This window comes from Euleptes europaea, chromosome 3, assembly GCF_029931775.1.
Source record: "Euleptes europaea isolate rEulEur1 chromosome 3, rEulEur1.hap1, whole genome shotgun sequence".
In the NCBI taxonomy this organism is placed as follows: domain Eukaryota; kingdom Metazoa; phylum Chordata; class Lepidosauria; order Squamata; family Sphaerodactylidae; genus Euleptes; species Euleptes europaea.
This window is the reverse complement of record NC_079314.1, coordinates 111,553,532-111,581,037: the sequence shown is the minus strand read 5'-3', so window position 1 is coordinate 111,581,037 and position 27,506 is coordinate 111,553,532. Positions and strand designations below refer to the sequence as shown.

General features: G+C 46.0%; 1 protein-coding gene across 1 annotated transcript in view; it reads right to left on the bottom strand.

The window, feature by feature from the left end:
• Nucleotides 1–27,506, bottom strand: part of PDE3A (phosphodiesterase 3A) — a 316,228-nt gene that overhangs the window by 7,869 nt on the left and 280,853 nt on the right. Inside the window, exons 7-14 of the mRNA XM_056847355.1 lie at nucleotides 26,288–26,373; nucleotides 23,443–23,612; nucleotides 19,843–19,980; nucleotides 13,163–13,274; nucleotides 10,364–10,477; nucleotides 7,261–7,460; nucleotides 5,032–5,235; nucleotides 1,798–1,953 (exon numbers count right to left, since the gene is read on the bottom strand). Of these exons, the coding sequence (XP_056703333.1) occupies nucleotides 1,798–1,953; nucleotides 5,032–5,235; nucleotides 7,261–7,460; nucleotides 10,364–10,477; nucleotides 13,163–13,274; nucleotides 19,843–19,980; nucleotides 23,443–23,612; nucleotides 26,288–26,373 (1,180 nt within the window). The remainder of the gene's footprint in view (nucleotides 1–1,797; nucleotides 1,954–5,031; nucleotides 5,236–7,260; nucleotides 7,461–10,363; nucleotides 10,478–13,162; nucleotides 13,275–19,842; nucleotides 19,981–23,442; nucleotides 23,613–26,287; nucleotides 26,374–27,506) is intronic.

The window sequence follows — 27,506 nt, the reverse complement described above, 5'->3', positions numbered from 1 at the left end:
TTTCCATGGTGACCCCTATAAATTTATGATTAGATTTTATTCTGCTACTTATTACCCTATTCACAGGATTGCTTTGTAGTTATCTACAGTTGTGGTTTTCAAAGGGAGATATCGGAAGGTTCCGTAGAAGCACATATTGGGTTCCTGATAAGATGACAGCGGAAAAGCACCCCAGGAAGACATCTTGTCCACCCACTACCTGTACTGATGGGATTGATTTGGGTCCATTATAGGGTATGCTATGATCTTGCGCAAGGTAACGCATGACCCAAGAGGCCCAATAGGACTTTGCATGACTAATATGATTTGTAGCAAGTTCTAGAAGTCTTAGTAATGTGCTGGGATGATGTGACACATGCAAAGAAAGTTTGATGCAAAAAGGGTTCCCCTGGAATCCAGACTACCGGCATTTAGAATCAGCATCGCAAATTAGTTTGCATGTGCTAAGTGATTTTTTTTTTAAATGTACAAGAAATATACTAACCTATGGGAACTAAATGCAAGACCTGCCCCAGCCTGGGTGTCCCAGGCTAGCCTTATCTGACCAGATCTTGGAACCTAAGGAAGGTCATCCCTGGTTAGTACTTGGATGGGAGACCACCAAGTTAGTCCAGGGTCGCTACACAGAGGCAGGAAATGGCAAACCGCCTCTGAACATCTCTTGTCTTGAAAACCCTACGGGGCCACCATAAGTTGGCTGGGCCTTCACAATACTTTCCACCAAAGTAAGACCTGTTGCCAACAACCCCTTCTTTCTTGCTCTCACAGCAAGATACCTTTCCATCTCACCAATGCATCCCTGAATGTTTTATATAACTTTGCAATGGGGTTGAATTGTAAGCTACAACGGGAGCCCATCTGGAGGGCTGGAAAGCAGAATTTAACAAACAAGCCAGTATTTCATAATGTGATTATGATACCAAACGTGAAGAAGAAGAGTGGGTTTTTATATGCCGACTTTCTCTACCACTCAAGGAAGAATCAAACAGGCTTACAATCACCTTCCCTTCCCCTCCCCGCAACAGACACCCAGTGAGGTAGGTGGGGCCGAGAGAGTGTGACTAGCCCAAGGCCACCCAGCTGGCTTCATGTGTAGGAGTGGGGAAACAAATCCAGTTCACCAGATTAGACTCCGCCGCTCATGTGTAGGAGTGGGAAATCAATCTTGGTTCTCCAGATCAGACTCCACCGCTCCAAACTACCACTCTTAACCACTACACCACACTGGCTCTCTCTCTCTCTTATAAAGGCATGAGAATGGCAACAGAAACGTATTGGTTATTTCACTAGCTGCTGGTGGTGGAAAGTACCTTCCTCACAGCCGATTTACGGTGACCCTGGTGGGGTTTTGAAGGCGAGAGACGTTCAGAGGAGGTTTGCCATTGCCTGCCTCTGTGTAGTGACCCTGGACTTCCTTGGTGGTCTCCTATCCAAATACTAACCAGCGCTGCCCCTGCTCAGCTTCTGAGATCTGACGAGCTTGGCCTAGCCTGGGCCATCTAGGTTAGGGCTATTTCACCAGCTGCTTCAGTGGAAACATTTTTCCCTCCGGTGCCTGAGTTAGCATGTCGAACTGAATCATTTACAAATTTCAACAACCGATATTTTGGCTCAGTGTTAATATGGCTGAGCTGTTGTTTTTTTTAAAAATTGCATTTGTGATTAACAGCCCTTGCAATACGTTCTCGTACATTTGACTGCTTTGGGAATAAGATACAGAATTACGACATCCGGACCCATCAAAGGTAAATGAAAGCAGAACCCCTGCTGCTGTGCCCAGTGCCTACGGCTATTCACCTGTTCATAAAATTCATTCACAATGCCCTCCGTCCACCGCAGATGCAGTTCTTTGCATTTCGCCGGCCCATTGATGTCAGCCAGTTTGATGCACATCTGGCACACCAGCAAGCGATCGTTCTCGTTGGTCCAGTCAATGCCGACATCGTCGTTCACCTGGCAGATACACATTAACAGTGTGAACGATCTCGTTTCTTTCTAAAGGTAAAGGTAGTCCCCTGGGTAAGCACCAGGTCATTACTGACCCATGGGGTGATGTCACACCCTGAAGTTTACTAGGCAGACTTTGTTTATGGGGTGGTTTGCCAGTGCCTTCCCCAGTCGTCTACACTTTACCCCCAGCAAGCTGGGTACTCCTTTTACCGACCTTGGAAGGATGGAAGGCTGAGTCAACCTTGAGCCGGCTACCCGAACCCGACTTCCCTTGGGATCCAACTCAGGTCATGAGCAGAGCTTTTGACTGCAGTACTGCAGCTTACCACTCTGCGCCACGAGGCTCTTCGTTTCTTTCTAGCCATGTATATAACCGAGGATGATGCCAGGAGGACCTTCTTCACCTACTTTACCATACTAACCATTACTATAGCCCTGCAATTATTATTATCTCCATATGGCAAATGGGCTGTGAAAGAGAACCTTGCTATCTGGCTCTTTCTAGGGTACATTAGTGACACATGACCTGTATCATCCTGGCCAGCTGATTGGCTGGTCAGCCTATCAATGGTTCCATCCATAGGGTTCTACTAGATTCTCCATTCAGTCTTGCCAGGTTCCCCTTCTGACTTCAGCTCAGTGGCCTACAAGGATGGATGGTCCTTCTTCCAAAGGCTGATGGGTCTGGGGGGCTTTGTGATCGCTTTGGAGGATTTTCCAAGTGGTACGGCTGGTGGTCAAAGTCATGGTCAACTTCTGGAATTGGAAAATGGCACCAGCAGCTAATGCAAGCCTCCTAAACATCTCATCATACTGATCAGAACACATCAGCTCCACATTTTACCAAGGAGATGGCAGAGATAAAATGGAAGGGAAGGTTACTAGAATGAGGGTGGTGAAAGAGTTGGCTGATTCTTTCAATAAAAGGTCATATTAGTATCAAAGTTTGTGTCTCTGATGAAACGGGTGACTTCCTAACTCTTAACAGGTTACCCCCTAATATGTTGACCTCTTATCACTAAAAGGTCATGTGTGTGTGTGTATGTTAAGTGCCATCAAGTCGCTTCTGACTCATGGCAACCCTATGAATCAAAGTCCTCCAAAATGTCCTATTTTTGACAGCCTTGCTCAGATCCTCCAAATTGAAGGCTGTGGCTTCCTTTATTGAGTCAATCCATCTCTTGTTGGGTCTTCCTCTTTTCCTGCTGCCCTCAACTTTTCCTAGCATGACTGTCTTTTCCAGTGACTCTTGTCGTCTCATGATGTGACCAAAATATGATAGCCTCAGTTTAGTCATTTTAGCTTCTAGGGTCAGTTCAGGCTTGATTTGATCTATAACCCACTGATTTGTCTTTTTGGCAGTCCATGGAATCCGTAACACTCTCCTCTAACACCACATTTCAAAGGAATCTATTTTCTTCCTATCAGCTTTCTTCACTGACCAGCTTTCACACCCATACATAGTAATAGGGAATACGATGGCACGAATTAATCTAGTCTTGGTGGCCAGTGACACATCCTTACACTTCAAAATCTTTTCTAGCTCCTTCATGGCTGCCCTTCCCAGTCTCAAGCTCCTTCTGATTTCTTGGCTGCAGTCTCCCTTTTGGTTGATGGTGGAGCCAAGGAATAGAAAGTCTTGAACAATTTCAATTTCCTCATTGTCAACCTTAAAGTTGTGTAATTCTTCTGTAGTCATACTAGTGTCATACTCATGTCAAAGTTTGTGTCTTTGATGAAACTCAAATGGGTGACCTCCTAACACTTAACTGATGACCTCCTAGCAGATGACCTCTTACCAATAAAAGTTCATATTAGTATCAAAGTTTGTGTCTTTGATGAAACTGGAAAGGGTGACCTCCTAACTCCCACTTCATGATCCACTATACTACACCAGGTTCCAGCTGAAGAGGGAGACATGATGCAACCGCAGAGAAAACATTTACCTATGCAGATCATTGATCTGTTATGTTTATATTTACTTTCCATACAAGTATAAAAGCTTCGGCTCATTGGTATTCACTGAGGCCCTGGGTCAACCTATCTTGATGAGGTATCAGCGCCAGACACAGCCTCTGGGGAAGGCCCGGGCCTCTATGCCCTGTTGTCGGTTGGCCGTTGTGTGAAACAGGGTACTGGACTAGATGGACCACTGGCATGTTCCAGCAGGGCATGCCTTGTGTTCTAAGCTCTGTCTTCCTAATCCAAGTTCTGAACACAGCATGTCCAAGCTGCCGTTTTAAAGACAGGTTTTAAAGACCACTAAGAGCTGAGCTCAGGAGAGGGGCTGTAGCTCAGTGGTAGAGCATCTGCTTGGCATGCAGAAAGTCCCAGGTTCAGTCCCCGGCATCTCTAGTTAAAGGGACTAGGCAGGTAGATGATGTGAAAAATCTCTTCTTGAGACCATGGAGAGCCGCTGCCAGTCTTAGTAGACAATACTGACTTTGATGGACCAAGGGTCTGAGTCAGTAGAAGGCAACTTCATGTGTTCATGTGTTCAACTGTCAATACTCCCTTCCAGGTCATGTAAATCCCAGCCCTGAAAATTCTGTTCCTGACCATAGCTGGATTAGCCAAGGTTACTTCTACTTCTACATCTCTGGGGAGTCTGGTAATGCATCTGTACGATTGTTTGGCGTTCAGACAGGGCATTCAGACAGGGCCATGGGGAGGGGCTGTGGCTCAGTGGCAGAGCATCTGCTTGGCATGCAGAAGGTCCCAGGTTCAGTCTCCGGCAACTCCAGTGAAAGGGACTAGGCAGGAAGGTGATGTGAAAGACCCCTGCCTGAGACCCTGGAGAGCCACTGCCGGTCAGAGTAAACAATACTCTGTGTGAGCAGACTGCTGGACTTGATGGGCCTTGGTCTTAACCAGCAGGGCTTTTCTTATGTAATACTGACTTTGATGGATCGAGGGTCTGATTCAGTAGAAGACAGCTTCATGTGTTCATGTGCTCATAACACTCCCTGTTTTTTGTTGCAGTTGTCCCAACAAGTGGTAGGGCTACTATTTTTCTCCTAGGTTTCCAAGCCCTGGCTACAAAGATCTGGCACCTAAAGACACTTGGGAAATCAAGTTTACCTTGGCATTGAATTTAGCTACAAAGTCAAAGTGTTTCTTCAGATCAGTGGCCAAAATGGCCTCGATGACAAGGAATCGAAAGTGCTTGAACTCCATGTGATCGAGGTTGACCAAGAAGTTGTATTCTGGTCTGGACATGAAGAGGTTCCAGGCGGCGGCGGCATGGTGGTTCTCCAAAACAGAGCGGTCGTTGTATAGAACAGCCTAAAGAAAGAAAGAATAAAAACAGTTAGTAAAAGATGCCTAATAGCATGCTACAAAGTCAATTAGAACAAGATTACTTCTGGGGAAGATTTTTTTTTTTTAGAATCATAGAGTTGGAAGGGACCACCAGGGCCATCAAGTCCAACCCCCTGCACAATGCAGGAAATTCACAACTACCTCCCCCCTCACACCCCTAGTGACCAGAAGATGGCCAAGATGCCCTCCCTCTCATCATCTGCCCAAGGTCACAGAATCAGCATTGCTGATAGATGGCCATCTAACCTCTTCTTAAAAACTTCCAGGGAAGGAGAGCTTGCTACCTCCCGAGGAAGCCTGTTCCACTGAGGAACCGCTCTAACTGTTAGAAAATTCTTGCTAATGTCTAGACGGAAACACTTTTGATTTAATTTCAACCCATTGGTTCTGGTCCGACCTTTTTGGGCAACAGAAAACAACTCGGCACCCTCCTTTATAAGACAGCCCTTCAAGTACTTTATAAGACAGCCCTTCAAGTACTTACATCCCCTCTGAGTTTTCTCCTCCTCAGGCCAAACATACCCAGCTCCTTCAACCTTTCCTCATAGGACTTGGTCTCCAGACCCCTCACCATCTTTGTTGCCCTCCTCTGGACACGTTCCAGCTTGTCTACATCTTTCTTAAATTGTGGTGCCCAAAACTGAACACAGTACTCTAGTTGAGGTCTAACCAGAGCGGAGTAAAGCGATGCGTGATCTGGACACTATACTTCTGTTGATGCTGCCCAAGACTGCATTTGCCTTTTTAGTTATCGCATCACACTGCTGACTCATGTTCAGTGTTGGGTCTACTAAGACCCCTTTTAAAAAAAAACAGCTGTTTTGGATGGTTTCCAAAATGTTTTAAGTAGGGCTGTGGTTATCTTGGACCGAAAGTAAAAGAAGTCAATGCTTTCTCCTTAAAACTAGCAGCAGTTTAGGGAAAGATGGTGAACTGACACCAGTTACCTTTACCAATGCAGGGTCTGAGTGGCCCCCAAGACTCCGGCAGAGTTGCTGGAGCTTGGTTAGGCTTGCTCCTGCATATCAGCCGCCCTCTAGGACAATGGCTAGGGTTGCCAGGTCCCTCTTCACAACTGGCGGGAGGTTTTTGGGGCGGAGCCTGAGGAGGGCGGGTTTTGGGGAGGGGACTTCAATGCCATAGAGTACAATTGCCAAAGTGGCCATTTTCTCCAGGTGACCTGATCTCTATCGGCTGGAGATCAGTTATAATAGCAGGAGATCTCCTGCCACCACCTGGATGTTGGCAACCCTAACAATGGCCCACTGGGAAACTTCCCTGCAGGTTAAATGGCCAGTCTGCCCCTGTCTGTAAACATCATGCAAACTAAGCACATTTTTACAGACTGGTTTATTTTGCTTCTGTTGCCGTTTGGAATGGACTAAGAGTGATGTGTATGTGAAGGCCCAAATTCTGCTTAGCCTCCAAAAAATCCCACCCCCGCACTTCTGAGATTTCACCAGACATTTACCTATAAACTTTAATACTCATGTTTGGAAGCTTAAGGGTCTAGAACAGGCGTCTTCAACTTTTTGGGGCCTGCGAGCATGTCTGGAATTCTGACACAGCATAGTGGGCACAGCAAGAAAATGGCTGTCCCAGGAGGCAGACAAAAAAACAAAAGGGGGAAGGAAAGACCCCCCAGAAACCAAAGCTGGGTACCCAAAGGTTGGGTGGGAAAAGACTCAATTAAGAACAGAAATATATTTATTTTAAGGCGCGGATATCTGTATTAAAAACATTAACACTTATATTTAAAAAAAGCACACTGGCAACTAAGACAGTTTCATAAACTGAAACCACAATCCAAACGTGTTTCGGCTTCCGGGCCTTCATCAGTGGTCTAATAACATTGCTTATAATGCACACCAATACATATTATAACATGTACAGCAGTAAGGTAAAGGTAGTCCCCTGTGCAACACTGGGTCATTCCATTCCGCTTGGTGGGTCAGGCTGGAGGGAGCTGGTGAAGCCAGCCCTGCTTACCTGAGGAGCGCTGGTTGCCACCAAGAAGGCGTTGGTTCTTCCCGGGTGGTCATAATCATGCATGGCAGCAGCTACATAAAGGGCCATCAGTTCAAGGGAAGGGATGTTGCCGGCCAAGCAGCCGTAGCTGTCGTCGGTCGGTGAATACGTTTTTGAAAGCACGTAGCCCAAGTGACCATGAGTGATCCCGCTGTCAGAATCTGGGCACAAACCAAAACAAAAGCATCAGAAGAGCCCCTGATGGATCACATCAGTGGTCCATCTAGTCCAGCATCCTGTCTCACACAGTGGCCAACCAGTTTCTCTGGAGGTCCAAAAACAGGGCATAGAGGCCAAAGCCTTCACAAGAACAACAGAAGAGCCCTGCTGGATCAGACTGGTCCATCTAGTCCAGCATCCTGTCTCACACAGTGGCCAACCAGTTCCTCTGGAGGTCCAAAAACAGGGCATTGAGGCTGCAGCCTTCATAAGAACATCAGAAGAGCCCTGCTGGATCAGACTGGTCCATCTAGTCCAGCATCCTGTCTCACACAGTGGCCAACCAATTTCTTTGGAGGTCCAAAAACAGGGAATAGATGTCGAAGCCTTCATAAGAACATCAGAAGAGCCCTGCTGGATCAGATCAGTGGTCCATCTAGTCCAGCATTTTAACTCACAGAGTGGCCAATCAATTCCTCTGGAGGTCCAACAACAGGGCATAGAGGCCGAGGCCCTTCCCCTGATGTTGCCTCCTGGCACTGGTATTCAGAGGTTTACCACCTCTGAATGTAGAGGGTTCCTTTTAGTCACCCATGGCTAGTAGCCACTGTTAGACCTACCCTCCATGAATCTAATCCCCTTTTAAAGCTTCCCGTGACCATCCCTACATCCTCTAACAGTTAATTTCTCATGTTAATCATAGAATCATAGAGTTGGAAGGGACTACCAGGGTCATCTAGTCCAATCCCCTGCACAATGCAGGAAATTCACAACTATCTCTCCCCCCCACACACACCCCAGTAACCCCTACTCCATGCCCAGAAGATAGGGAAAAAACCCTCCAGGATCCCTGGCCAATCTGGCCTGGAGGAAAATTACTTCCTGACCCCAAAGTGGCGATCGGCACTACCCTGGGCATGCAAGAAAGGGCTATGAGGGCCAAACACTGAGGCAAACCTTCCTGCCCTGTCTCTCATGGTATGCCTAAGGTCATGGAATCAGCATTGCTGACAGATGGCTATCTAGCCTCTGCTTAAAATAGCTCGCTGCGAAAAGAATAATTTCTTTTTTTGTCCATCCGTTTGCCGAGACTTGGTTATGAACGTAGACTGGAAAAGAGGAGAAATTTCGCTTCAGCTCTCTCAGCCCTGCATAAAACAACCTTGTATTTCAATGGGACTTGGACCAGATTCACAGCTATCATGGTTACAAAACTGCTACTTTCTCGCATTTCTATTACATATTTAGTTAACAATACTTCTATCCCATCTTTCTGCCCGATCAGGGGCCCCCGTCTAGCCAGGCAGTATGGAAATAGGAGACTGCTCACCCACATGGGTTTTAATTGCAGATAAAACAACCACAGCAAGGGGAGCAGACAATATAGCAGCATCGCTTGGGAATCCAGCTTCATCAGAAGCCGTTCCATTGCTGAAAGTCTTAAAGGACTACCCGCCGTAATACCGAGGACTGAGGCAGGATTCATAGAGCACCCCCGTCAAGGCCTTCTAACGTCCACTGCTGGCGATTTCACCATTTTCATAATAATTACTGTTTTATTTATAAAATTTATACCCCACCAAGGCGGCCACCAAGGCAGCTCGCAATTTAAAACGTGAATGATAAAATCACATCTTAAAGCCATTAAAAGCAACCCCCTCTCCAAAACACACATCATTAAAACAAATTAAAAACAGAATTAAAATATGTACAAAGACATATAAACAGCAACTCAAATATTGGTCAGGAAGGAGTGATCACGGAGGAAACGCCAAATGGAATTTGAAAAAAGTCTCCACCCATGATGGCATCCCAAGGGGACAGACAAATCGCCCTGGGGAGAGAGTTCCAGAGCTGTGGTGCCATGACCAAGAAGGCCCTCTCTGGGGCACCCCAAAGCAGACTCTCTAAAGATGACGACCACAGTGGTCATGGTGTAAGTGATCCCTCCCATTCTCCAAACTCCTGGCCTGGGCGAATTTCTCCCTTAATATTCAATCTAAAAGGGCTGGTTCATGCACAGTCCCAGTATGCTAGTTGTATACCTGGCTGAGCAGCTGGGGGAAATGAGCGAGCCCACACTCATGACACACCGAATTTGTCACATGAATATCTACCCCAATGCTCACGTGATCTGGTTACAAAGAGGGGGCAAACAACGGAAGCCATCAAATGTGGTCCCTTCCCACAGGATGTGCTGCAACCTAACACCAGCAGCAGTAAAGAGCAAGAGCCCAGTAGCACCTTAAAGACGAACAAATTTTCTGGCAGGGTAGGAGCTGGTATCTGAAGAAGTGAGCTGTGGCTCACAAAATCTCATACCCTGCCAGAAATTTTGTTAGTCTTTAAGGTGCTACTGGACTCTTACTCTTTTCTACTGCTATAGACAGGCAGGCTTACATGGCTACCCATCGTGATCTAACACCAGCTGCGTGCCTTTAACAGAGGCTGCTTGTAAGATCAAGCTGTACCAACGCACGGTTTGGAAAATCTGCTCCGAATCCCTCTATCTTTTAAAATTTTGCAATATCTAGCCCAATGAAGAGCTTGAAAGCTCGCTCTTGTGTTTTTTGCTGGCTTGATTGGTCCTAATAGAAGGTATTTCTACAGATTTTGGTCTTTTTTGGATTTTGCGTGGACCAATAGGGTTGTTTACAACCTTTTCCCTGCCTCTTTGTTACGACATTTTCCAGGGGAGTTTAGTTACCCCCAGTGTCTGAATGGGAAGACTGAAGCAGACGACCTGTGAAATTTCTTTTCCTCCTCTGAAGACCTGTGCGCACCCCTCTGAAGTGTCCAGTTTCCAGCCAAGCGCAAATCCGTTCGATTTACTGGGGGGTCAGTAAAGCCCTAATCAACTTACCCTTGGCCAATAAAGGTCTAAGAGGAGTACCAATACAAGTACCTGAATCACTTGCTGACCCATGGTCATTAATCATAGTTGGGAGTCCGGGTATAGGCTGGGTTGAAAGGTACCAAACTGCATGGAGAACGTCAGTGGCATGGATCCGGTTGTGGTCTAAGAAGACACAAGATGGTTACTTCTGGAGGGCCCAACAGCACCATCTGCTGGACACACGGGAGAACAATCACTTAGTCTTGCCTCAACACTTGCCTAAGAGCAAAGCTGAACAGCTGAGATGTGGGATGGACACCTTTGGGGGGGGGGTTGTCCAATGAGCATTGTATAGCTGCACACAGCTGCATCTTAGAGACCAACAAGATTTTTTTGGGTACAAGCTTTTGAGAGTCAAAGCTCCCTTCATCAGGTATCTGACGAAGGGAGAGGAGAAGAAGAAGAAGAAGAAGAAGAAGAAGAAGAAGAAGAAGAAGAGGAGGAGGAGGAGGAGTAGGAGTAGGAGTTGGTTTTTATATGCTGACTTTCTCTACCACTTAAGAAAGAATAAACCAGCTTACAATCACCTCCCCTTCCCCTCCCCACAACAGACACCCTGTGAGGTAGGTGGGGCTGAGAGAACTCTAAGAGACCGGTGACTAGCTCAAGGTCACCCAGCTGACTTCATGAGCAGGAGTGGGGAAACCAACCCGGTTCACCAGATTAGCATCCGCCGCTCATGTGGAGGAGTGGGGAATCAAACCCAGTTCTCCAGATTAGATTCTCGATATTGGTTTCTACGGTGCTGCTGAACTCAACTCTAGCTCTTCCACTGCAGGCCAACATGGCTATCCTCTGAAACTACATACCTGCATGATTATTTCAGTAGCACACCGAGAAAGTAACAGCTGGGGGGGGGGGGAGTAGGGAGAAATGGCACGGCTCTTGTGGTCCACTTCTTTGACCACGTTTATAAGTTGACATGTTGCTGCTCTGTTCTGCTAAAAGCAATGCTTCGACCTGCAGCAAGGAATCTTTACCTGACTCAAGAGGTCCCTCTTGTGTCAGAAGGAGGGACCCTGCAGCAGGGGAAAGTGCCCCATTAGACTACTGGATCCGCTGCCTCCACCCCTACGACTGTGCTGGCCGAGGAAAGATTCTGAACATAGATCTCTTCAGCATTTCAGCCACCTCATCGGTTATTTCTTAAACCACTTTTTATGTAAAAAAATCAAACCCCATTAGAAGAAGAACAGTTGTTTTTTATATGCCAGCTTTATTGTTTAAGGAGAATCAGGCTGGTTTACAATCTCCTTCCCTTCATCTCCCCACAACAGACACCTCGTGAAGTAGGTGGGGCTGAGAGAGTTCTGAGAGAACTGTGACTAGCCCATGGTCACCCAGGTGGCTTCATGTGCAGGAGGGGGGAAACCAACCCGGTTCACCAGATTAGAGTCGGCCGCTCTTAACCATTGCACCACGCTGGCTCTCCTGTGCTCTTGTTCCATTAGTAGAAAAGGGCAAGAGTCCAGTAGCACCTTAAAGACTAACAAAAATATTTTCTGGTAGGGTATGAGCTTTCGTGAGCCACAGCTCGCTTCTTCTTGGCTCACTTCTTGGCTCACGAAAGCTCATAGCCTACCAGAAAATATTCTTGTTAGTCTTTGTTAGTCTTTAAGGTGCTACTGGACTCTTGCCCTTTTCTACTACTGCAGACACGGCTGCTCACGGTGAATTATCTTGTTCCATTAATAAGCTTTCTTCAGCCCTGTCAACATATTTGCTGGCATTATTTTTTCCTAAAAGGTTGGTGAGGTAAGACTCCCAGATGACCCTTCTTCGTGACTGAGATTGACAGGACGGTCCCTCTTTCCAGATTTCATACAGACGGCAGATAAACTCTGTTTTAGAACAGAACCAGAGTACAGTGTTACTATGAAGCTCTCTCTTCCTTAAGGCCAACGTGAGACAGACTCAACGTCAAACTAACTGGTCTGCCGTTTCTTGTTCACTGCACACGTTCCCTCCTTCCCTCTAGTCTTAGGAACAGACTGAATATAACGTCCATTTGTTGTGATGGTCACACGTGGGCCCTTCAAGCAATCAGAGTTTGTTCCGTGCGTCCAAATAAGGATTCTGCACCATGGTTTCATTTCGGTTTAGGATCTCGGTTGGTGGGCAAGAAACAAACTAGGATGGTTCTTGTAGGTCATCCGGGCTGGTTAGACCACGGTCACACAGCCCGGATAACCTACAAGAACCAATGAACTCTGACCGCGAAAGCCTTCGACAAAACTAGGATGGGTTGAAATATCTGGACGCCGACTTCCTAAAGCAAAAAATCTTGAAGATTGGCTTAACGTGGAAGTGAAAGGAAGCGCGCACGTCGACCACTGAAATAGGAAGCCAGGTGTAGTGGTTTGGAGCGGTGGTTTTGGAGCGGTGGACTGTGATCTGGAGAACCGGGTTTGATTCCCCGCTCCTCCACCTGAGCGGCGGAGGCTAATCGGGTGAACCGGGTTGGTTTCCCCACTCCTCCACATAAAGCCAGCTGGGTGACCTTGGGCTAGTCACAGCTCTCTTAGGGCTCTCTCAGCCCCACCTACCTCACAGGGTGTCTGTTGTGGGGAGGGGATGGCAGCCTTTTCATGGGTTAACAGTCTGAAATGTTTTGCTACATACAGTCTGGTTTATGTTGGTATTTTCTGAGATTTATTGTGCGTATGCTGCATGTTATTTTGGTATTTTTTATAGCGCGCCTTATGGTCTTGTAATACTTTATTCTTTTTGGCTGCCAGTAGCCTTGGGTGCTCGTTCTTTGAGGAAAGTCCGGATATATTTTATTGGCCAATCGGCTGTTGTACTTACACGGAATCTCTCGGTATCCACACTCCAGGGCATGGAAGTAGTTCATAAATTCTCTCACAGGAATTTTGAAGGTTTCAAATAGACCCATGTCCTCAAACAGCCTGTAGGATACCTGAACACATCAAACGAAAGGAATCACAATTCTTACAGCATCATTGTTTAAGAAACTGAGTAGCTTAGAGTGCGTTCTACAATATATCTTATGGCATCTGACGCCAGATCCAAAAATTCTATATTTATTCAACTTAAGAACTTCCATATTTAAGTGACCATCATTTCTCTCCCCTTGCGTAATTAACCTTAGGTTTCAAAGAGTTCTAGAAAAGCGAACTGGATCTCTAATTCCTCACATCTGTTAACAGATAACCCTTTACTTCTCAAATCCAGTAGGTCTTATGTCCATAGCAAATTACACACGATTTCGAATTTCTTATTCCTGCTCTATCAACCAGCAAAATCCGCAGTGAAGCAAACTCACAATTCTTTATTTTAATGTCATTTTCTTTTACCTCACATAGATTTTCCTTCCATAAAATGTGCACATTCCCCCAATGGTATTAGTTTGTCAATAAATCTGCACAAAGTATGATGCATATATGATACATATACATTGCATGTACGAACCACACAACTTGGCAAATGAGTCTACGAAACTAAGAGCATAAAAGGAAAAAACCGTGAAATGGCTGAGAAAGACACTATATAGGGACATTTGCTCTCTGCTAGCAGCTGCAAAAGAATTCTGATACTGCAGGATTTTTGCAATACTGCAAATCTTTTGACACCGTGGTTAGATCTTCTGCCAAATCGCTGGGATACATCCCAAGATCAAGATAACCATCACGAATATCAACAGAGCAGAGGAAAGCAGGTTACTTTACTGTGCCTTCTCATTCCTGAAGTGACCTGTGCAGAGCAGTACCTAAATCTGTGGAATTAAAGCGACAATCCCATTTACAAATTATGATTTCCAAAATTATTGTTTTATTTATCGTGTATATCTTCCAAGGGGAGGGGAAACAGAGAAGTGGAGAAAGCCGTTTGCTTAAAAAGAAATTCACGTCATATTGGCAATGCCTTATGCGCTCTGGTTTTTTGCGTCGATGGAAAAAGGCTCTTTTTGACATTATCAAAAATACGGAAAGACAGGAGTAAAAGGTAAAGGTATTCTCCTGTGCAAGCACCGGGTTATTACTGACCCATGGGGGGATGTCACTGCCCGACGTTTACTAGGCAGACTATGTTTATGGGGTGGTTTGCCATTGCCTTTCCCAGTTGTCTACACTTTACCCCCAGCAGGGTTTTACCGACCTCGGGATATAAACATTTCAACAAATTCAACAAACACAAGGCTAGTTTTTTTTTTTTTTTTACGCAGCATGGCTTTTGATTGGCCATTGGAGACCTGATTGGCTGTGCGGATTTAAAAAAAAAACACATTGTTTTGGTAGCAGCTGCCACCACAACAGAAGGATCTCCACTGAGCGACTGAAGGGAAGCTCTACATAAGCAAGAAAATACTTTTAAAAACATGCTAATTTAAAAAGGCATCCTGTTAAGCAAAGCTTCTGCCTGAAATGCTGAAGAGTTACTATTTGACTCATGCCTAGCCTCACACCCTGACATTTTCGGTTGGCTCCGCTGCCTGCAGCAGCTATTTTGTTATTGGGTCCACCACCCTGCATCAGAATTCCAAAAAAGTTGGGGACCCTCGTCTCTTCTTTTGTCATCAATTCGCAGGCAACTTACGGCGACTCCGTATGGGGTTTCAAGGGAAGAGACATTCAGAAGAGGTTTGCCATTGCCTGCTTCTGCAAAGCAGCCCAGGTATTCCTTGGTGGTCTCCCATCCAAATACTGACCAGGGCTGACCCTGCTTAGCTTCTGAGAAGTGATAAGATCGGGCTAGCCTGGGCCATCCAGGTCAGGGCACCCTTGTCTTAAGGTCCTGAAATAAGTTAGGTTTCTATCAGTTCTCATAAATGTTCCACGGAGATTTTATTAGGCAAGCTGTCCTCTCGCCATGGGGCAGGAAGGAGACCATCTTCCTCTCCGCTCCAAATTGCTCAAGAAGAAGAAGAGCTGGTTTTTATATGCCGACTTTCTCTACCTTTTTAAGGAGAATCAAACCACCTTACCATCCCCTTCCCTTCCTTTACCCTCAACAGACACCTTGTGAAGCAGGTGAGGCTGAGAGAGTTCAGAGAACTGTGACTAGCCCAAGGTCACCCAGCAGGCTTCATGTGTAGGAGTGGGGAAACCAACCAGATTAGAGTCTGCCACTCAGGTGGAGGAGTGGGGAATCAAACCCGGTTCTTCAGATTAGAGTCCACAACTCTTAACCACTATACCATGCTGGCTCTCCCACTGAATGTAAGGATGCGGAAAATAATAACTCCCGTATGACCCGACCTTGGTCGTGAAACACTTTCTGAGGCCTCATTTACAGCTACTGCCTCCCGGAGCATCATCCCAACCGGTTTTCCTGGAATCAGGGGTCAATCATTTTCCACTCTTTAACAGCGATAGCCAGGGAAAGAAGCTTTAATTTCAAACCACCCATTCCCCTCTCTTTTCTCTATCTCCAGCCTCCAGTTCTACCTCCTCATTTCTAAACAAAACTTGTTTTATCCCTACAGGGGGCTTTTTTTTTTATTAGGGGAACAGTAAGCGTAAATTAAGGTATTACCTAACGGCACAGCTTGCCAGGAAACAGCACGTCGATAGGAAAGGGGTTTTGCCATTCCATTCTGAACCGAGATTCTTTTTCTGCCCCCTCTCCCCCCCCCATCACATGGATTATTCTCTCCCGACTTTTAATAGATTTTTGCTGGATGGTACTGTGCTCAAGTGCTTTCCATTGTACCGGGGAAGGATGTTTTTAGCTTATTTCTTTTAAATACAACCTCTAAATCAATTCCGCGTCCCTTGCTTTTCAAATACTCTTAAAAGAGGCTCTCTGTTGGCACTTGCTCCTATAGCTAAATGTTCCCTCTGGGGGAGCGCGTCAGCTCCACTTTAGATCGTTTCATAAGTTCTAGGATGCATTTAATTTCTTAACTTTTCTCTCTCTCTCTCTCTGTGCCCCTCCCCAGCTTGAATGAAGAATGCAAGATCATTCCAATTGCAGAAAACAAAGAAAGGATTGTTAGATGTCCTTTGTTGTGCTCCACGTGAAACAGCTTATGGAGATATGTTACATAAAGTTCACGTTGGAAAGCATGGACCATCCATTCAACGGATGCCCTGGTTACATAAAGCATGGCTCGGTGTCCCATATCCAGGCCTGGAGCAGATACTGCTGCCCAAACGAAGGTTAGGAGTTCAGAAGACTTTCTTCCCTCTTGCCTGGAATGCAAAATCCACCCTCTTTCTCCCACGGCAGATAACCACGGCTGGCACCATATCTGCATCAGTGGGTTTTCTAACAAAGGGGGGGGGGGAATCACAGCTTGCAACCATGGCTAGAATTGAGTTTGCAAACTGTCTTTTCAAGTTTCATAAAACACCTAGAGTACTGTGTTCAGTTTTGGGCACAGCAATTTAAGAAAGATGTAGATAAGCTGGAAAGTGTCCAGAGGAGGGCAACAAAGATGCTAAGGGGTGTGGAGACCAAGGTCTATGAGGAAAGGTTGAAGGAGCTGGGTATGTTTACCTTGAAGAGGAGAAGACCGAGAGGTGATATGATAACCATCTTCAAGTACTTGAAGGGCTGTCATATAGAGGAGGGTGCCGAGATGTTTTCTGTAGACCCAGAAGGTCAGACCAGAACCAACGGGATGAAATTAAATCAAAAGAGTTTCCGTCTAGACATTAGGAAGAATTTTCTAACAGTTAGAGCGGTTCCTCAATGGAACAGGCTTCCTCGGGAGGCGGTAAGTTCTCCTTCCCTGGAGGTTTTTAAGAAGAGGTTAGATGGCCATCTGTCAGCAATGCTGATTCTATGACCTTAAGCAGATGATGAGAGGGAGGGCACCTTGGCCATCTTCTGGGCATGGAGTAGGGGTAATTGGGGGTGTGGGGGGGGGAGGTAGTTGTGAATTTCCTGCCCTGTGCAGGGTGTTGGACTAGATGACCCTGGTGGTTCCTTCCAACTCTATGATTCTAAAGGGGAGTGAAATACCTTTTTGTTGCATGTATAAGGGGCAGGCAAGTTTTACAAACAAGGTTCAAAGGCCCACTCTTGAATACGGTAGAGTGAACACCTACAACGTGGTTAAAGATTGACATCCACAGGTCGGTATTGACAATCTCGAGGGGAATGTCTACATTCATTGGTGGAGGTTCTCCCCCATGTGTTGGATGTAGACTGATACATGCTGGTGAATGCAGACTTTGTCTTGTAGGGACCCCAAATATTTATGTGTGAAAAACCACAAAATATTGGATACTCGCTGGAACTTTGAAGACTGAATTCCAAAAGAACACAGTGAGTTTTAAGAGTAACTGTTGTGATTGCTTTTTTACACTATAAAAACTACCCCAGTTTCAATTTTTGCTCCATTTTTATTATGTATATTATATTATTATACCCTAATTATGTATGTATGAATTTAACTTTGATTTGTTTGGAGACTTGATGGACGATGACTGTGAATGAAGTCTACTACTGACTATAAAAATGACAGAAATGTATTTATTGACTTCATTTACATCCCACTTTTCTCCTCAGTGGAAACCCGACATGGCTTACAACATTCCCCCCAACTCAATTTTATCCTCACAACAACTGGGAGGTAGATTAGTCTGAGAGTGTGTGACTGGTCCAAGATTACTGAACAAACTTCGATGGCAGAGTGGGGATTCGGACCTGGGTCTCCATATTCTAGTATGACACTCTAGGACAGGGGTCCCCAACATCGTTCCCATGTACACCATGGGGCCCACCGACACCTATCCCGGTGCCCGCCAAGTGGTTTTTTTTAAGTGGGTGAGGCCGGTGGGGCTCTTGCCCAGCGAGCCTTCTGATTGGCCACTGGAGGTTTGATTGGCTGTGCCATTTTTAAAAAATACTGCCTTGGCAGCAGCTGCCCCCACAGCACAAGGATCTTCCCTGTGTAATTGATGGTAAGCTGGGGCAGCCACCATGCCAAAAGCACCCACAAGCTGAGAAAAGTTGGGGACCTCTGCTCTAGGACTACTACTCCACACCGGCTCTCATTAAAAACATTATCTTTTATAATAATATCGTTTTTATTTTCTTAATTAACATGTTAACATATAAAGCAATGTCCAATACTAACAATACTAAAAAAAACACACACTTAAAATTTAAAAATTAACCATAAATTGACTTCCCCCTCACCTTCTTCCGTCTAAAATTGAATTGTAAAAACTATTGCTGACGGGATTAATCCCTTTACTATTTTAATTAATGTACTTTTACTCTATCTGACACCATCAAATTAATGCTCAACATAAAATTAATAAAATGTATAAGAAAGGGATTAAATCAAAAATGTTCTCAACATGGTCCTATTAATGACAAATTAGAAACTCAATAGAAAATAAGAGCAAATAGGAACCAATATCACAAAAAAAAATATTAACTTCCCCTACACCTCCCTCCTTCCATTGAGAATTAATTATTTTATTAAATTTCCATTTCACCCTAGCTTTCATTTCCAGCATATTAATTTCTATAAATCATTCATCTAATTTCAAATATTTTATAATTCTAATTCTAATTCTATACCAAATATTGTAATATTTCCATTAGCCAATCCTTTTAACCAGTTCCTTTTTCATTAAAAACATTATCAATACTGATCAATACTGATCAAGGAGTCAACTCTCAGCTATAAGGACAATATCTATAACCCCTTATTGGGGATTTTCCCTGACTGGATGGAGGGTGGAGCCTAACTCCTCTCTACAGGAAGCAAAGGTTCTTTGATTACTCACAGGGAAGAAGAAGAAGAGCTGGTTTTTATATGCCGACTTTCTCCACCACTTAAGGAAGAATGAAACTGGCTTACAATCACCTTCCCTTCCCCTCCCCACAACAGACACCCTGTGAGGTAGGTGGGGCTGAGAGAGCTCTAAGAGAGCTGTGACTAGCCCAAGGTCACCCAGCTGGCTTCATGTGGAGGAGTGGGGAAACCAACTTGGTTCACCAGATTCGCCTCCGCCGCTCATGTGGAGGCAGTGCCGGATTTACATATAAGCTAAACAAGCTATAGCTTAAGGCCCCACTCTCTTGGGCCCCCAAAAATTTTTTAAAGGAAAAAAAAACACTGGATGTACATTTCCAAAATATAAGATAAAAACCAAATAAAATAAAACCTACACACAGCAAATGGCTTTAGATACCTATTAGGTCCATAAATTACCATATAGCATATATTCAACACAAAAACCAGCGACAATTTGTTGTTGACAAAGGACAGCTGGACATATAAAGGGCCCCATTACCTTCAATAGCTTAGGGCCTCATCAAACCTAAATCCGGCCCTGTGTGGAGGAGTGGGGAACTGAAACCGGCTCTCCAGATTAGAGTCCATCGCTCCAAACCACCGCTCTTAGCCACTACACCATGCTAGCTCTCATCTTTGCCGCTTCACAGATGGAGCCAGTGCACACAACGGGATCTAGGGCAAAGTCTTCGCATATCTCCAAATAGCAACACACACACACTCTCTTCACAGAAGACAGGGAAACCTACAACACCCACTTGCTTACCTGACTGAGGATCCGGCCACACTTCTTGCCGATCTTGTCAACCAAGTCAAAGATCGGAAAATTCCAACTGTTGAGCTGTTCCATAAGGGGGTCCAAGTTGTTCATTATTAGAGGCTCGGGGGCTAGAATAGGCTTCTCCTGCATAAAGAACCAACAAGAGACATTCCCGTTGGTCATCGGGATCTCTCCAGATTTACCTATTAGATGTGTCCTCTTACTGCCACCCTCAGCCCGGAATTTTATTTTCCAATCCCCTTGCTATTTTGAGAAGATATCCTATAGCAGCGGTTCCCAAACTGTGCGCCACGGAGCACTTGGCGCTCTGTGAAACATCTCCTAGTGTTCTGTGAAGAGACTGGAAAGAAAAATGCTGTCATTAGGTTTAGTATATAGGTGCTAGGTGAAAAATTAGTGTTCCATGATGAATTTCTCTCCTGAAAAGTGTTCCATGACTCAAAAAAGTTTGGGAACTGTTGTCCTACAGGCTCTTTGAGGACATGGGTCTGGTTTGAAACCTTCAACATTCCTGTGAGAGGATGTAGGAACCGCTTCTCTGCCCTGGAGTGTGGATACTCAGAGACTGAGAGGATTTGGGTATGTCCCAGTATCGGGTGGGAAAGAGAAAGGGTTTCTACAGAAGACTGGTATAAGTTTTCACTAAGTATTAACAATAAACTATAGTCTGAGGAAAAGTTGAGGGCAGCAGGAAAAGAGGAAGACCCAACAAGAGATGGATTGACTCAATAAAGGAAGCCACAGCCTTCAATTTGGAGGATCTGAGCAAGGCTGTCAAAGATAGGACATTGTGGAGGACTTTCATTCATAGGGTCGCTATGAGTCGGAGGCGACTTGACAGCACTTAACACACACACACACACACATAGTCTGAGGGCAAGACTGCTAGGCTAAATCCAATAGCACCCTAAAAGTACCGTTAAATTGCAGCCCACTCATGGTGACCCCAGAAAGAGACCTTCAAGGTAAGCGAGAAGCAGAGGTTGTTTGCCATGGCTTTCTTCTGCAGAGACCTTAAAGACTGACAACACATATTTCAATATGAGCTTTCATGAGTCACACTGCTCTTCTTTGGATATGTGAAGGAAAAATCATACTGTGGATTCTTCTTGTGGGGAAGATCACCCGGGGGGTGGGGGGGGGGGAAGAAGAAGAAGAGTTGTTTTTTATATGCCAACTTTCTCTACCTCTTAAGGGAGACTCAAGCCGGTTTACAATCACCTTCCCCTCCCCACAACAGACACCCTGTGAGGTAGGTGAGGCTGAGAGAGCTCTAACAGAGCTGTAACTTGCCCAAGGTCACCCAGCTGGCTTCATGTGGAGGAGTAGGGGAAACAAGTCCAGTTCACCAGATTAGCCTCTGCCGCTCATATGGAGGAGAGGGAAATCAAACCCAGTTCTCCAGATCACACTCCACTGCTCCAAACTACCGCTCCAACCACAGCTGTTTTTATACCCCACTTTTCTCTACAGAAAGGAGTCTCAAACCGGCTTACAATCACCTTCCCCTCCCCTCCCCGCAATGGACACCCTGTGAGGTAGGTGGGGCTGAGAGAGCTCGAAGAGAGCTGTGACTACCCCAAGGTCACCCAGCTGGCTTCATGTGTAGGAGTGGGGAAACCAACCTGGTTCTCCAGATTAGAGTCTGCTGCTCAGGTGGAGGAGTGGGGAATCAAACCAGGTTCTCCAGATCAGACTCCACCGCTCCAAACCACCGCTCTTAACCACTATACCATGCTGGCTACACCACTACACCACAAACAAACAAAAAATAAAATTGTGAGCCGGCAACAATTTCTTGCCTTAAGTGCCAACACAACATTTTAAGAAATGATTTTTTTTTTTGCACGTCAGTTTCATTTAGACCCCAAATACCTTCGACGTGCAACTCTGTTTTCTATTCCCATTCATGTCAATTGGGGTCTAACTGTTTTCATTTCCCTCTGGACGAAGCCTTCGAAATTAAAAACAAAGAAAAGCAAAACCAGAAGGCGAAACTCCGCACAAGCTGAGAACGACAGTTCGTTCTTCGTCGAAAGGCACACGAAGGCTGAAGTAAACGTTAGATCCCAAGCAAGCCTAATGATCTTACTCAGGTGGAAATTACAAAAAAGTAGCATCAAACTGAGGGAAAAGTGATTTAAAAAAATAAGTTATGTTGGTTCTTGTGGGTTATCCGGGCTGTGTGACCATGGTCTTGGTATTTTCTTTCCTGACGTTTCGCCAGCAACTGTGGCAGGCATCTTCAGAGGAGTAACACTGAAGGACAGTGTCTCTCAGTGTCAAGTGTGTAGGAAGAGTAATATATAGTCAGAAAGGGGTTGGGTTTGAGCTGGATCATTGTCCTGCAAAAAGGTAATGTGCTAACCATTGTCCTGTAAGTATCCAGATAATGTGCTAATGAGGGTGTGGTATGTTAATATGGAACCATTGTATCCTGAAGTGATCTGTTAATGTGTGAAATCCAAAGCTAATCTGCATGGCTATTGTGGACTGTAGTCTTTGTTAGTCAGGAAAGAAAATACCAAGACCACGGTTACACAGCCCGGATAACCCACAAGAACCAATGAACTTTGACCGTGAAAGCCTTCGACAATAGTAAGTTATGGGCGGAAGCCTGAAGGGTTCAGATGGCTCGGCTCTGGCAGTCAGAATATTCCCCTGAGCTGTCAGCTTGGACTCTGGCACACAAACACACACACCCCTCCCACCAAAGGGGCTATTAGTTAAAGAGCTAAATTTGGATTGAAGAGCTTAATTTAGGCCACATCTCCATTGTGTTGCGCAATCATTTACAACAACCTTTTTTTTTTTTGTTCCCCTTGTGGCGTTTGATGCTTGGCTTGCGCTGCTTTGGATTTCTGCATTTGTGCAGCAGCACTGATCAAAAATCAACAGCTGCATTGCAAATTCCCATCAGCTCTAAGGTGAATTTGGATGGCCTTCAATCGAATGCATCGAGGTATTTGCGGGGGGTGGGGAGAAGAATGGCCATAACAAGTTAAAAAGCAGCAGCAGAAGAGTTGGTTTTTATATGCCGACTATCTCTACCACTTAAGGGAGAATCAAACTGGCTTACAGTCGCCTTCCCTTCCTCTCCCCACAACGGACACCTTGTGAGGGGCTGTGGCTCAGTGTGTAGAGCACCTGCTTGGCATGCGGAAGGTCCCAGGTTCAATCCCCGGCATCTCCAGTTAAAGGGACTGGGCAAGTAGGTGATGTGAAAGACCTCCGCCTGAGACCCTGGAGAGCCGCTGCCGGTCTGAGTAGACGATACTGACTTTGATGGACCAGGGGTCTGATTCAGTAGAAGGCAGCTTCGTGTGTTTGTGTGCAGGTGGGGCTGAGAGAGCTCTAAGAGAACTGTGACTAGCCCAAGGTCACCCAGCGGGCTTCATGTGGAGGAGTGGGGAAACCAACCCGGTTCACCAGATTAGAGTCTGCCGCTCATGTGGAGGAGCGGGGGATCAAACCCGGTTCACTAGATTAGTGTCCACTGCTCATGTGGAGGAGTGGGGGAATCAATCCCGGTTCTCCAGATTAGAGTCCACGGCTATGTCAAACAGCACACAAACCAATTCTTACCTCAGGCGGCAACAAGGGATGTAATAGGATTGTGTCCGGAGGATACGGCGTACAGACGGCCCCTGTCCGCGCCTGCTCCTTGCAGCAATCTGCGTCATCGTCGTTCGGCACAATGTCGCTGCTGTCGCTGTTGTTTGTTTCGTAGTCGGAGGTCGTTTGCGCCAGGTCATCTGAAACACAAGGCCGAAAGTGTGTAGTAGCAAAAAACAAGAGCGGCTCCTCCCTTACGCATCAGCCTACTCCACCGCAGGTTCTGGAGTCGTTCACATGAGCTCAGGAGTAAAGCTGTTCTTGTTCCTGGGAGAGGAGAAACAGCCTCAGGGCAATATAAATTGGCTCTGAGAAATTGCAAGTTGGGGTGCCGTTGCAAGATGGCTCCACTGCTGCAACCCCCCTTGGGTTGTGTGTGTGTGGGGGGGGTGGGGGACAGCATCCCAGGAGAAAAATTTAAAAGTAAAATGCGGCCCAGGCTACTTACCGGAAGTTCTGACCACAGAGTTCCTGGCGATTCCTAGAGCTATCCAGAAACGCCAGAAATCCTAGAGCTACCCTTGTCACTTCCGAGTAGCTCTAGGAATCTCCAGGAACTCTGCGGCCAGCACTTCCGGTAAGTAGCAGAGGACTTAAGTTTTCTTCTTTTACATGTTTCTCCCCAGGATGATGGCACCCCCAACCTTGGCCCCAGTTTCTGCCTGCCGATTAGCTGAGTATTGGTGGGCATGGGCTGCAAGGGCTGGAGGTCTCTTGCCATAAGCGGGCAAATGGGAACCCTTGCCCCTCCCCACCCTGGCACAATTCCTTAACCATGGTTTCTTTTGTATTAGACATTAGGAAGAATTTTCTTACAGTTAGAGCGGTTCCTCAGTGGAAGAGGCTTCCTTGGGAGGTGGTAAGCACTCCTTCCCTGGAGGTTTTTAAGAAGAGGCTGGATAGCCATCTGTCAGCAATGCTGATTCTTTGACCTTAGGCAGATGATGAGAGGGAGGGCACCTTGGCCATCTTCTGGGCATGGAGTGGGGGTCACTGGGTGTGTGTGGGGGAGGTCATTGTGAAATTCCTGCATTGTGCAGGGGGGTTGGACGAGATGACCATGGTGGTCCCTTCCAACTTTATGATTCTGTGATTCTATGATTCCAAAGCTGCCATTTCCGTCAGGGGGACTGGTCTCTACAGTCTGGATCACTACAGTCTGGACTGGAGATCAGTCATGATTCTGGAAGATCTCTAGGCCCCAGTTGGAGTTTGGCAACCTTAAGTACCAAACGACACTGCATGATGCCTCTTATGGAAAGTTAGCAATTGCATTATCCTCCTCACTTCTTTCAGCAGGCTATCCCAGAACAATGGGCATGAGTTTGGACACAGGAGTCCAGCCTCTGGGAGATCGCTAGCTGTCAGCAATGGCCATCTGTTAGCAATGCTGATTCTATGACCTTAGGCAGTTGATGAGAGGGAGGGCATCTTGGCCATCTTTTGGGCATGAAGTAGGGGTCACTGTGTGTGTGTGAGGGGGAGGTGGTAGTTGTGAATTTCCTGCATTGTGCAGATGGTTGGACTAGATGACCCTGGTGGTCCCTTCCAACTCGATGATTCTATGATTCGATGCTATTGTCTGTGGTTAAAGCTAACCAAGATTTCCCTTGAGATGTGGACATATGAAGTTGCTTCCTGGAGAGTTAGCCCATCAGCACATCTAGTTCTGTGTTGTCTGACTGGCAGCAGAACTCCAAGGTTTCAGGCAAATTTGTGTGATTCTTTTTAGTAGAGATTGCCTGAGATTAAGCCAGGGAGCGTCTGCATTAAAGCAGGTACTTTTAGGTTCTGGCTTCAGGGAAACCCTGGGAAACTCGAACCCTTTTTTTTTTAACGGTGGGATTAAAGAGGAAAGCGGAATGGGGGATTTGCTTCAAGCTAAGGAGTCTCCTTTTCCAGAGGTGACTCCCGATTTGCTAACATTTAACAGGGAGTCGATGTTACCTTGACGCTGGCCACAAGATAATGGAGGTTTCTCACATGGGGGCACAGACTTTGTCCTACAGAGACACATGGGCTGGTATTTCTAATAGCACAGATTCATTAACATTGGTAAGGACTGAAGGACCTGGCTACATTTTACCAAAAGTAGTAACATATAACAGTTCAGAAAATACTACTGAAGACAAACAGAGAAAGACAGAAGGGATCATACAGCTGTTGGCCCTCTCTCTCGCCTTCTATTGTGGATCTATTCTGATCTGCTCTCTCCTTTGGCAGCTGGTTTTCCTTACAGGTTCAGCTGGAAGGAAGGGAGATAATGAGAGATCAGCTTGGATCAAGAATGGATGGAGAAAGATGTTCAGAGGTTCTGTGATCCCTTCCAACTCGGTCTGTCTGTCTCCATGCAAGCCTTCAGAACCACCAATTTTACCATTATCGGTCCGCTGGTTCACCAAACTCTAAACGACTGTATTGAAAGAATGCTTAGAAATTTCCTTCCCGTTCTTCTTCAGCAATCCTTGTTTTTTTGGATTTTTTACTGTGAAGATACAACTGATTTATGGAGACCCCGTGGGGTTTTCAAGGCAAGAGATGTTCAGAGGTGGTTTGCGGTTGCCTGCCTCTGAGTCGCTACCTTGATTTCCTTGGTGGTCTCCCATCCAAGTACTAACCAGGGCCGACCCTGCTTAGCTTCCGAGGTCGGATGAGATCAGCCTAGCCTGGGCTATCCAGATCAGTGCAAATTCTATATTCTAATTCCAGCATGCAACTAAAGCAATTCTGAATGAAACCGAATAATATCTAAGGGTGCTTCAGAATGCCAAAGCAGAACAGTTTACTGTTTTACAGCCGAATGCTTCCATTTTACCTGTTCTGTTCAGGGGGTGCGTCGTTCCATCGCTTCTTTCCAAAATTCTCTCTCCTGGATCTCTTTGGTTATACGGCCTGCCACAGCTGCGGCATAGATCAAACGACAAAAAATTGTGTAAATTAGTGTGTCAACCAGCCGGTTGTTCACTTCCCATGGAAGGTAGTTCCATTTTTACAGTGTTTAGGCAGATCACGAGAGGGAGGGCAGGAAGGGTTGTGTCAATGTTTGGCTCTCGTGGTCCTTCTTACAATCCCAGGGTAATGCCGATCGCTACTTTGGGGTCAGGAAGAAATTTTCCTCCAGGCCAGACTGGCCAGGGATCCTGGAGGGTTTTTGTTGCCATCTTCTGGGCATGGAGTAGGGGTCACTGCGTGTGTGGGAAGTAGCTGTGAATTTCCTGCATTGTGCAAGGGGTTGGACTAGATGACCCTGGTGGTCCCTTCAAACTCAATGATTCTAATTCTTTATTCACCTTCCCTAAGCACTGATGCATTTCATGCACTCTGAGAGCAAGCGTGGTGTAGTGGTTAAAAGCAGTGGTTTGGAGTCTCTCTTAAGTGGTGGAGAAAGTCGGCGTATAAAAACCAACTCTTCTTCTTCTTCTTCATGCAAGAAGAAGAGTTGGTTTTTATACGCCGACTTTCTCTACCACTTAAGGCAGAATGAAACAGGCTTACAATCATCTTCCCTTCCCCTCCCCAGAACAGACACCCTGTGAGGTAGGTGAGGCTGAGAGAGCATGACTTGCCCAAGGCCACCCAGCTCGCTTCGTGTATAAGAGTGGGGAAACAAATCCAGGTCACCAGATTAGCCTCCGCAGCTCATGTGGAGGAGTGGGGAATCAAACCCGGTTCTCCAGATCAGATTCCACCCCTCCAAACCACCGCTCTTAACCACTACACCATGCTGGCAAGCATATCACTTGATGCATATACACTTGAGGACTAGCTGTTGGGAGATGAAACAAGCTCGGCTCAGAAGCATGCCATTTGAGATGATGGGAAGAGCCTTGAAACGTCCACCTGCGGTAATATAGCCGTTAGGGACCATTCACACAAGAAAGTCAACACTTGACGATTCAACAGCAGCACCAAACATGCATGTATGAACCTAGCTTCAGGGTGAAACTTTTCACTTTATTTTAGACGTATACCCTACGCTTCCACTGGGTCACAGGGCTCGGGACAGCTCACAACAGTTCAATGAACTATCAGTC